Genomic DNA, 12,655 nt, shown 5'->3' on the forward strand with positions numbered 1-12,655 from the left:
GTCCCTGTTTCTTAAATTGTGTGCATTCAAGATTTCCTCCATATCTCCAACTTTGTAGGCCTACTACGTTCAGCTTTTGCAACAACAAAACATTAGTAACGATTTTTCTTGCACGTTTGTTTATTTGACACTGACGGAACATAATTAGAATCCCCCTTAGCGGTAAATTATACGAAGCGTTGGGGCTTAGGAACGTAACCTTTCCATCCTCATACCATCGGTAAACACGACCTCCAGTAAATAAAACGTCACAAGTATCTTACATGAATATTAATCACAGAGTAGAAACCACAGAGGGCTTTCCAGGAATGACATCTACCTGTGCTATATAAGGCGGATTGAGCGACACCGGGAGCAAATTTTAAACAGCTTACTTATGAATTATCATATGCGCAGATTGCAGTGGAACTTTCTTTAAAAGGTGGAAAAGTCTTGGTTTATTTGATTCAAGGATAGAAGATATTGGATAAACGTACAGTGGAATCGTGTCTTGACAGCCATCGGTGGGTTATATACACCATGTGAGTGCTTTTGTTTTAAAATTAAATTCTCAGATAATTACAAATTTTATATGTATTTACTCCAATCTTCCCGTTATTCGTTAGTCACTCTTTAGAACACGACTTCTGCTATTTAGTGTTTCGACTGATGCTCAATGTTCGTACTGCACTCGGTAAAATTTTAAAATATTTAAATATTTTGCACTGATGTAACTCGTTACTCGTCGAGATATTACATTTCCTTAATTTATTTTGGATAATTAACTAGTGCTGCCTGTTCGAAAGGGATAATACGTGGAAGTGAGTGATATGTATGATGAAGACTGATCGCCGAAAACATCAACATTTTTCAAAATCTAAAATCGCGTAATAACATACCAGTTTCTAAGAAGGCGCTCTGCTCGTTCTGTAAACTCAGCGGCGCAACAACACATACTTCAAATAAATACTGAATTTCATTGATTATGATACTTGGACACAAACGAAGCTGGAATATTGTAACTTATTAAGTTTTACATAGAATTATTGGCTTTATTTAAGTGTATACAGAACTATTCTATACGAATGCGTCCTTAAATGTTTTTATTACAAACTAACCGATACCCCAGTAGGCCGAGTGGTTTAATGCACTCGCATTTACCGATCACTGCCATCTCGCCTCAGTCCGCGTGGATTCGAGTTTCGGGATCGGCCAATATGGGTAGGTGAGATGGTAGGCTAAAGAAGAGGTAACGCCTTTCAAGGAACTGTAAGATCGGTCTAGGCCGCAAACTCTGTAAATATCGTTTTCTGTTGAGTGTGTGTGTGTGTGTGTGTGTGTGTGTGTGTAGTATTTTAGCAATGCTAGGTATGTACTAGGTGTATTTACATCTCCTTGTATAGCTTCTTTAGAGTTGATTGATTACTTGTTTGATTATGATGAATTGCTGTTTGCAAGATATTTCTCAAGCTGAATAATTATAAAATAACTAGAAGCAGGCCTAATAATTTACACCATTCACATGATTTTATGGTGGTGTGTATTAGTTTTGGAAATTGGTCATCCCTTAATTTCATAAAATAAGTCATTCTTAACATATTCTCACAGTTAGGTGGCCATTCCAGATATGAAAACGTTATTGTATTGGGTAGTTGGGTCTGATTCCGTAGTCCTGGGCATGCAATCCCGATCTACGTCTCCGCAAAGCATACTGATAAAACATACGAATATTAAACAAGTTAATACAAACAAGATCGAAATGAACATCTCGTAGGCATATGCTCGTTAGTTGATCAGAATAAATTTGGTTAGGTATTAGCGCGTTAAGAACCCGTTAGTTCAAACAGCTGTTGGACTGAGGCAATTGAAAATAGTGGAAACATCAACCTCCAGCCGACCGTACGAAGTGTTGTTTGTTTCGCTCGTGAGATAGCTGGCATGTTAGACAATGTTACTGAGGCCGCATACTGTCTAATGACGGAATATCTACATGTACTTCGAACACTGAGCATGTTCAACCCCACCGTCATCCCCGGTCTTTGTAACTATTTCAGCAGGTTTGTCAAAGGTTTTACCAATAATGCATACCTTTCAGTGCACTTCCAATGAAAGCTGTACATTTTAGACGAGCCACAGTGTGTGATAACTATTATAGTAAATTGAAACAAGCTTTGGTATCACCCCAGAGTTTGAGTTCTCCAACATTTGACGTTCAATTCATTTTGTATACAGATTTGCCGGTGTACGCTTTTCTCTTCATTTTCAATCAGAGAGACGAAAATGGCAGTTTGTATATGTACAGTGGGATCAGCACGCTGAAAGGGCTGAAACTACCTGTTCCACTCCATCGGTATCCATATATCGTTATAACAGTATCCAATTATCGTTGTAACAGTATCCAATTATCGTTGCAACTCTCAATCATGGCCATGTCACGGTGATATGTGTTGCAGCTAGGATCAAATTTATCGTAGACACCGCGTTTTTAATACCCTTATAATTGTAACCTTATTTATAGTTGTGGTAGATATCATTGACCGTAATAACACCTGCTGTGTCAGAAATTGGTTTACTTTACAAACCTTCTTTCTGCTTTCCCACATTGCCCTTTTAGAAATACTTGGAATGTCTCGTAATTACATGCAATATATTTTTTCATTTGTTACAAAGGAAATCATGAAATAAAATAGTAAAGAACAAATTTACAAATTAAAAGTAAACAATTATCCGGATTATAAATTTTGCACTAATGTGGCTGTTGATATAGGTATGGTAACTTTTACTGCCAGCAGTATGGGTATTTTACTAGTAATTTGGCCTGTGACAATATTGGTATAGTAATATGGTAATAGTAATTTAACCTGTGTTAGTATGGATATAGTAATTTGTTATGTGACAGTATGGGTATAGTAACTTGACCTGCAAGGGTGTTCTAATTTGACCGTGACACTATTTTTATAGTAATATACACTGTGTATGTGTGGGTATTGCACAAGTAATTTGACATGTGGCAGCAAGGGTAAAGTTATTAGACCTGTGATAGTAAGGGCATAGTAATTTGATCTGTGACAGTATGGATATAGTAATTCGACATGTTACTGTATGGGTATTGTAATTCGACCTGTAACTGTATGGGTATAGTAATATGACTTGAGACGTTATGGTTATAGTAATTTGACCTGTGGCAGTATGGGTATAATAATTATACCTGTGACAATATCCACCTATGACTGTATGGGTATAGCAATTTGACATGTAACTGTATGGGTATTATAATTTGACAGGTAACTGTATGCGTATATTATTTTGACCTGTGACAGTATGGGTATAGTAATTTGACCTGTAACAGTATGGGTATAGTAATTTGACCTGTAACAGTATGGGTATAGTAATTTGACCTGTAACAGTATGGGTATAGTAATTTGACCTGTAACAGTATGGGTATAGTAGTTTGACCTGTAACAGTATGGGTATAGTAATTTGACCTGTGACTGCATGGGTATAGTAGTTCGACCTGTAACAGTATGGGTATAGTAATTTGACCTGTAACAGTATGGGTATAGTAGTTTGACCTGTAACAGTATGGGTATAGTAATTTGACCTGTGACTGCATGGGTATAGTAGTTCGACCTGTGACTGCATGGGTATAGTAGTTTGACCTGTAACAGTATGGGTATAGTAATTTGACCTGTGACTGCATGGGTATAGTAACTTGACCTGTGACAGTATGTGTAGAGTAATTTGATCTGCGACTGTATGGGTATTATAATTTGACATGGTAAAGTATAGTAATTTGTCAGGTAATATTAGCGCAGATGTGACTAGTAGCGTTTTATTATCCTATATTACCTGATATGGAATTCATAACTTAAGTACTTTTCCCTCGCTCGCTTGAGAATTTTATCTCGTCTTGATGATTTTCGTGTTCATGCTAGTTTTGTATACGGTAGCTTGGTTTCCTCTGAAAGAAGAAAAATGAAACGTAAAATGCTTTCAATGTCCTATGAAAAAAAATACTAGATACTGCGGTCATGGAGTTCGATATTGTTTAGTCCGAAATTAATGTACTTTCTACACCTTTTCGAATCTTTAGAACTACTGCTTGGGACATTATGGATTCGAACATCAATATTTTCCTTCTAATGAGCATGTAGATATATGCTAACAGTATTCTTTTATAAATAACATACATGAAAATCTATCCTCTTCTTAGAGGTATTCTCTTATCTAATCAAACTCAACAAGAGTTTCTTACAAATGTGTTGCTTGATATTGTGATGTGATGTGTTAAACCAAACATCACCGACATTTTGATGTGTGAAACCAAACAATACCGACATTTTGATGTGTGAAACCAAAACAATACCTTCATTTTGATGTGTGAAAGCAAACATTACCTTTACTGTGATACGTGAAAACATACAATACTGTGATATTTGAAACTCAGCTATACCGACAATGTAATGTGTTTAAACAAACAATACCGGAAATGTGATGTATTAAAACAAACAGTACCGACACTGATGTGTTAAAACAAACAATACCAACGTCGTGATGTGTTGAAACAAACAGTACCAACGCCGTGATCTGTTGAAACAAACACAGTCGATTTTGTTACATTTGAAAACCAAACAAAGCCGATTTTGTAGCACTCAGTTTCTCTCTTTTGGTATTTTGATGAATACTAGTATAATATGTTAGTTTGGTTTTCTGTTCAGCTATGTTTGTGATAAACACGAGTTACGAGTAAAATACCTGTACAACAGCGCAAAACTTCTGAATTTGGATTGTCCTCTTTAGTTTTTTTTTGTCTCTCAAGTTTGCCTTAGGCTCTGTCAATATAGACATATTTCTGTGTAGCATTATCTTATGTTAAACTGTGTTAAACTCTTTGGTTGATTTAATTTGGCTTTTTCCTCCCCATTTTCTCTCTCTCTCTCTCTCTCTCTCTCTCTGGACAATAAATGTAAATGCTAAAACTAACATTTCTTGATGCTACATTTGCCTGTTGAAAATGGTTTATTGACTTAATGAGGATACATGTACTCATATTAAATGTTGATTTGTGCAGTTCTGCTAATAAATGTGAGATTTTTTTTTTACTAACTTAATTCCTCTTCAGACTCGGGTCGTTAGGTATTTTGTCACTAGCGGTGATGCTATTGATACTTGCGTTTATGTGAACAGAGGGCATGCAGTGTATTAGTTTTCTGTGCCTTCGTCATTTTTACATAAAAACCTTGATGGTCCGAATGTTTCTCCTCGGAAAGTGTGATTGGCGGAGTTATATTGGTGGTGATTCAATAAGGACTACACGTCTACGCCTTTCTGAAAGCATACATTTATAAAACGACTACACGCCCCTACATTATTCATTATATTTCAGTTCAGGTCTCGGCTTACTAGGCAAAATCTTGTGATTTTTTATTACAAAGTTTTCAATTCCTCTGGGCGTTTGAATTTCAAAATCTCTCCTAGCAACTGACTCATTCAAGAAGCAAATAGTTTAGAAATATGACTTGTTTCTCTTTCGTATATACCCATGTTATAGATACGATTGCATGCACACACACACACACACACATATGCATGTACACCGTAACAACATACTCTCACACTAATATATACTTAATTGTTTTGCTTGTGTACCGGTACACTAGGACTCCAGTTACTTACTTAAATTAATGCATCACATTCTTCTCTGTTTCATAACTAGCAAACGTATACGATCTTCTACTAAGATAATTAAAAGTGTCTTAAAAGTATAACAAGGTACTAAAAGTACAAAGACACCATTGTTTACGCTACTAGATATTGAGATCAAGGTATGTAAATAAGTGAGAGCCGAATCAATTGTATTATTTTTATTTATCTTCTTCATTTCCATATCTGCCTTTCTTCTTTAAAGGACCAATACATACATGGGTAGATTTTTTTATTTTTAAAACTTTTGTTCATTCGATTGGTTATTTACGTTTGGTTATATATCTTTGTTTATGTCATTGCAGCAAAAATGTCCTGCTGGCGAAATCTTTCAGCGATTGCTTTCTTGTGGATGGCGATCTCACATGTCACGGCTGAAAAGTGAGTAAAAGTAAATTTAATGAAAACATGCATTGCCATGATTTCTCTTAATAGAAAATAGATATTTCTTTTAACACCTTATCTAATTTTAGGTTATCACGTTCACTAGAAAAGGAGATTTATGCAGCGTTAAAAGGGAAACAATATGTAATTTTAAAAGTAATCAACAAAGCAACGTGATATCCGTAATGCACCGTGATATCCGTAATGTACCGTGATATCCGTAATGTACCGTGATGATTTTATGATAACAGATGTGACACAAGTGGTATTGAAAATATCATTTTAATCATTTAAACACGTAATTGGGAAAAATATTAATCACGATTTGCTAATCGGATGATTCGGACTATGAACTGTGCTTTCGAGAGGGTCTATAAAAGATAGAATAACACGGCATATTAAGACCAAGGGCTGTTCTGTTTGCAATTCAGTCCAAGCAATAAGTGGAAACATAAAAAATGCAATTGAAGAAGATGGAATTTGTTAGAAATGCACGAGCCTCAGAAGTAATAACCCAAGACGACGAATAAGCATTATCTTCCGCTCGCGAAATGGGCTGTTACCTTCACCACCAGGTACTATGGAATTTTCCCTGTTTTAATTGTTTGAGACAGTGTTTCGAGTTATAGTACTAGTCATACAGGCCGTGTAATTGGGGACCCTCCAACAAAGAACATGCAAGTGATAGGGCATAATAATACATCATCTAGAGATGGTAATAAATATGACAACAGCTATATTAACAGTTCACCTACGAGAATTTCCTCAAAATGTACTTTCGTATTATTTCTGTTAATCCGAATTACGTGTGTTCTAATCATTAATACACACTTCCGAAATTGTATTATAGTTTAGACAAGATTTCGAAAAGAAATCACATCCCAAGGAGAATTTGCTGCACTCTAAAACGAAATAATATTGATATTCTCTAACAAACGATATTTAAAAATGCATCTTCTTGAGGATTTCAATTAAACGAATTTCATATTTTTCCACCTTACGATTACAAATTATCAATGACATAAGAGAAACACATGTGCATCTAACGTCAATACCTTTAGCCGTATGTACATCATACGGAATAGACCTAGCTAATCACATTAGTCCATCACAACAAGAAAAGCAGAGTTTGTTTGGATCAGCAGAAGAACAAAATCCCTCCATTCAAGCTGAAAAAGATATTTCGAGGCGCAACTATTCACAATCGTACAAATTTAAATTTAAAGATGACTAGTGGCCGAGCGGTTAGAGCGTCCGTCTCGGATGCGGTAGATCGCGAGAGAGAGAGAGAGAGAGAGAGAGAGAGAGAGAAAGAACTAGGTGGGAAAACATCATTTTCTGTTGCCATGCAACAAGTACATTATCATCCGTATCTTCTAAGCGAAATAAATCATCGTAATACATAGTTACTGATAAATACACACAAAAAATCGTACACTTGCAACTCACACATGAGATCTCGTCACGCGCTTACTAACTCGCAGAACCGTTGCCTAAACGAGAATTAGATACTTGCACAATTGCGCTGCGGAACCCTTCGTGTATGTGATGTTCATACCAGGTCACAATAAAAACACGGGTGATTTAAAAACATTTGATATTATGGGTTGAATTAGATAAAGCATAAGTGAGATGTCATGCTCTCCATTATGCTTTTATATAACACATAACATGCGCTTAAAATGCATCATGATGAGCTTGCACTTCGGGTACGCCATTATTGTGCCTTAAATGTGTCTATACTCAAGTACATTTTGCTCCTGTCCAACACTTATATTATATAATGACTATGTCCATCCATCTCGATGCCCTTTCTTGTGGGGCATTGAGGTGCAGCTACTTATCTCTTTAAAAAATTGTACGATCAAGGAAAAGAATATTTTGGAATTGAGACGATGATTCCAAGAAGATGTCAATAAACTGTATCGAAAATCTATGGTAATGACTGTTTATCCCAAAAAAATGTCAATGACCTTATTACCTGTTTCGCATCTCATTCTAAAGACTTCCATTATTTCAAGTGGAAGTGCTTCATCCTTAAAATATGTTTAATAGAATATCAATTTGGACATTTTGGATTCATGGCAGCACATGTGTGTGTGTGTGTGTGTGTGTGTGTGTGATTTGGATTTATAACGTAGCTTTAACAATTTTTTTCAGTCATATCGCTAAGATGTCAGCAGTGTTACAGTTTATAGTGATGTCTAACACTGGGGCATCACCAGGCCGACCAGTACTAACAGTAACCACACCAAGCGAGGCAGCTGTTAGTACCATTTTTGTAAGTCTTTGGTATGACTCGGCCGGGAATCGAACCCACGACCTTTCGCATCCGAGGCGGACGCTCTAACCACTAGACCACCGGAGTGGTCTAACCGTGTAAGTGTCACTCATAAAAGACACTCATAAAGTTACCAATTTTGAAATATTTGAATCCAGGCTCAGAAAATCGGTTGGTTCTGGAATTAATTACACCTACAAAGATATGGCATATTCAAGTGACAGAACATTGACCTTGTGCCTGGGATAATGTTGGTGATAATATTACATATAAATTTTAATTTTCAATTATTTTCTTTCCAGCACCTACATGTTCGTACTTCCTCGGACAATACGGCCTGGGATACCCCTCTCTCTGAGGGGAACGATTCTGAAACCAGATATTGGGCCAGTAAACGTGACTGCGTCACTGAAACGAATGCCCGTGGAACCAAATAGTGTCCCCACCGTAGTTGCAGAGTCAAGCCGAATGTTTACTGGCAGTGAGGGTAAATATACTTCGAAGATGATTATATGTTAAGAAAATTTGAATATAACACAAAAAGAGAAATGGTTTAAAAAAGATGATGATATTCTTGTAAGAAATCAACAATGTTCCAAATAGACAAACATGTTTGTATGATGTTAACGTTAAATAAAGGGACTCTATTTAGTAGTAACCTCTGCACAGCTGCCACTTCTTAAAGGCTTTGCACAATTAATCTTTTATGTACATGACTAATTTAAATTTATTTTATCACAGGAATTGTTTTATTATTGTTAGTATTATTATAATTATTATATATATCTATTATCATGGGTGCTATTTGTTTTACTTTGGTCTTTTCAGATTCAAAGCTGGATCTAATGGTATGTTATTATTATCATTATTATTATTATTATTATTATCATTATTATTATTATTATTATTATTATTATTATTATTATTATTATTATTATTATCCTTTATTTTGGCCTCCTCAGATACTAAAAAGATGTCCTAAATGTGTTATTCTGACAAAGTGTCAAGTTCGTGCAAATCTCTCTGTATGTACTAATTATTCTTTTATTCAAATTAAACGATATCAATTGTACATAAAGGGTTGTATGTACTATTTCAGTCATGTTACCTACCAATGAACCTACCTACCTACTTACCTATCACAAGACAGCCACATTCATTCGCAGAAAAATCAAAATAATTTTAGATAGCGAAAATATCGACTAAAGTTCGTGGAAACAGATGTTGAAACTTGTTGTAGGAATAGAAACAAAGCATACAATTATGTGGTTCTTAACAGGTGCCTCTGGACATTGGCTCCGGAACGTATGAAGTCCACATAGAAGGGAAGGGCGCAGTTTCTTTCAAGAATTTTACCAGTATTTCCTATGAACCGAAGAGTGTTTCGATCTTTATACAAACTGACAAAGCAATATACAAACCAGGACAAACAGGTAACTATCTGTCTGTCTGTCTGTCTGTTTTCCTTCGTTCTTTTTCATGTAACATATATGCATATGAGTATCGTCTCCTTTATACTTTAGAAAATGCGATTTACAACTAATGCATATTCATCAGTATGCAGTATTATTCAAGAATATCACGATGGCTTCATACAAAATTTTCCTCTATATTTCTTGTCAAAAACACATAATATTTTCTTTAATTTACAGTGCAGTTTAGGGTCTTGGCCGTTAATCCCGACCTGAAGGTGATAAAAGGACTGATGGACATAGATTTGAATGTAAGTTGCCAACGATAAACACATTATGTGTGAAGTGAAGATTTTTTTACTGTATGCATGACTGGTGTTTGATCTTTCATGCAACACTCGGTCGCTTTTGCAAAAAGCTGTCTGGTTCTGGAATAATGTACGCTTACGATATTGCGTGTGTGAGTTCATGTGTGTGTGGGTGATTTGGATTTTTAATGTAACTTTGTACGATGTCTGCTTTGCGGCAGTTCATAGCAATGTCTAGCACTGGGACATATGCTGCGACATGTAGCACGATGTTCCACCGAGTCACATTATCCTGACACCATGCCGACCAGAGTGCAATTTTTAAACATCTCTGGAATGACTCGGCCGTGATTTGAACCAGTGACTACCGCATCCGAGGCTCTAACCACGAAGCCACCGGAGCGGTCTAGGTATTATGTTAAAAAATTGTTAATATAGTGGCAATAAAGAAAACGAAAACAACAGTGCTTTCCACTGCATGCTTCGTTGAATTTGAGGATGTGATCGAAATAAGCTGATCAATGTGTGCATAACGGTCTAATTTTTAATCAAATAATTACAAATAGAACATTTATAATGACTGTTTTATCGGATTTGACTGGGCTCATTAGCCTTGGCAGGCAACCAGTCTAAGGGAAGGGAAACTCTGACCCCAAACCCGGGCAGATGAAGCTCGTTAGCCTTGTCAGGCAGTTCATCTATGAGAAGGAAACTCTGATTCAAAACCAACCAAGTCCCATCCATTGGATTATGGCTCCACTGCCTTGTGGATATCTTCGGGAGAAGGAAAGGCTACGGGAGTAAACCCAGACAGAGAATCAGGAGTGGAGCCCCTAAGGCGGCTGGGGGTCAACTACGTCCTCCCTCCGGCAGCTCCTGCATCCAAACTGGTGCCAAATGTCATGCTCAGCATTCCTTTGGACCCCACCAGCAAGGACGAGAGGGGGATCCTGACGTCTGGGCAGCCCAGGATCTCCATACTCCACGCCCAGGCTTGCGCCCTGGAGAGGACACTCCAGTCTCGCTACTGAGTGAGGAAACAACACGGAAGCTGACAGTTTAGGGGTTATAAGTCCCACCCGATTGGCATAGGGAAGGGGCGCCACGGGTCAGCTTTGACGGTGAGAGGGATCAATTTGTCCCACTGGCCAACTATCGCCAGCCTCAAGCCGGGCAGCCCCCGGACAATAAGGTGTTGACCCGCCATCGTCTGCCTGCTCCAGTGGGTGTCTGGAGCTTAATGTGTTGTTCAGCATGACAAGCAGACGGTAATTCCACACCAGACAAAAGAAACAAGAAACCAATAAAGAAGACTTCAGCTCTTCGATTTGCAAGCTGGAATGTGCGCACCATGTGTACAGGCATCTCCGATGACCTCAGAGAAGTGGACGACACCAGAAAGACGGCCATCATCGATAGAGAACTCACCAGACTAAATATCAGCATAGCTGCCCTCCAGGAAACCAGGCTCGCCTCTAGTGGCTCCCTCAGAGAGGAAAACTACACCTTCTTCTGGAAGGGTCGAGAACCTGAGGGGCCCCGTCAGCACGGAGTGGGTTTTGCCATCAAAAACAATCTCCTGGCCTCGGTTGAACCTCCCACAGGGGGCACTGAGCGTCTCTTGTCCATCCGCCTCAACACTGCTTCATGTCCTGTCAACATCATCAGTGTCTACGCCCCAACCCTCGCGTCATCAGCAGACGCGAAGAATCAGTTCTATGGGCAGCTGGACGAACAGATCAAAGGATGCCCCAAAAATGAACCACTATTCCTCCTCGGCGACTTTAATGCCAGAGTAGGTGCGGACCACGAGTCATGGCCTACCTGCCTCGGATATCATGGCACTGAAAAGACCAACGAAAACGGCCAGAGACTGCTGGAGCTATGCACCTACCATGGCCTGTGCATCACAAACACCTTCTTCAAGTGTAAACCACAACACAAAGTGTCATGGAAACACCCCAGATCTCATCACTGGCACCAGCTCGACTTGGTGATCACCAGGCGCTCTGCCCTTAACAGCGTCCTCTCCACCAGAACCTACCACAGTGCAGACTGTGACTCCGACCATACCCTTGTGAGCAGCACAGTGCGACTACAGCCACACACGCTATACCGCTCAAAACCAAAAGGACGTCCTCACATAAACACTGCGCAGATGTCAGTCCCTGCCAAGGTGGAGGAGTATGTGTCTGCCCTGAACAAGGCTCTCCAGGACCTGCCTGAGTACGACGCTACAGCCAAGTGGAACGCCATGAAGGGTGCCATCTACAGTACAGCTATGTCAACGTTTGGCAAGAAGGAACGACCCAGCCAGGACTGGTTCAATGCACACCTATCAAGGATGGAACCACAAATCATGGAGAAACGAAAAGCCTTCATAGCTTACAAAAAATGCCCAAATGAACGGATGCTTGCTGCTCTCAGAAGTGCCCGAAGTAACACCCAACGCATCGCTAGACAGTGTGCGAACGAATACTGGCAACAACTGCGTGAAGGGATCCAGCGCAGTGCCGAGTCCGGACACATCCAAGGTATGTACAGTGGCATCAAGAAGGCTCTAGGACCTACAGTGAAATGGGTCGCTC

General features: G+C 38.6%; 1 protein-coding gene across 7 annotated transcripts in view; it reads left to right on the top strand.

Annotated features, from left to right (window-relative positions):
• Positions 1-347: 347 nt before the first annotated feature.
• The window catches only part of LOC149796714 (CD109 antigen-like), a 58,928-nt gene continuing 46,620 nt past the window's right edge, over positions 348-12,655 (top strand). For all 7 annotated transcript variants that reach the window (XR_016421728.1, XM_089961345.1, XM_089961349.1 and 4 more), the window contains exons 1-6: positions 348-521; positions 5,988-6,063; positions 8,650-8,834; positions 9,176-9,195; positions 9,627-9,780; positions 10,000-10,070. Coding sequence is in view for 6 of the 7 variants with exons in the window: in XM_089961345.1 (XP_089817471.1) it covers positions 5,993-6,063; positions 8,650-8,834; positions 9,176-9,195; positions 9,627-9,780; positions 10,000-10,070 (501 nt within the window). In the remaining variant the exon portion in view is untranslated. The remainder of the gene's footprint in view (positions 522-5,987; positions 6,064-8,649; positions 8,835-9,175; positions 9,196-9,626; positions 9,781-9,999; positions 10,071-12,655) is intronic.

Source organism: Sinohyriopsis cumingii, chromosome 6, assembly GCF_028554795.1.
Source record: "Sinohyriopsis cumingii isolate HCF-2022 chromosome 6, ASM2855479v2, whole genome shotgun sequence".
In the NCBI taxonomy this organism is placed as follows: domain Eukaryota; kingdom Metazoa; phylum Mollusca; class Bivalvia; order Unionida; family Unionidae; genus Sinohyriopsis; species Sinohyriopsis cumingii.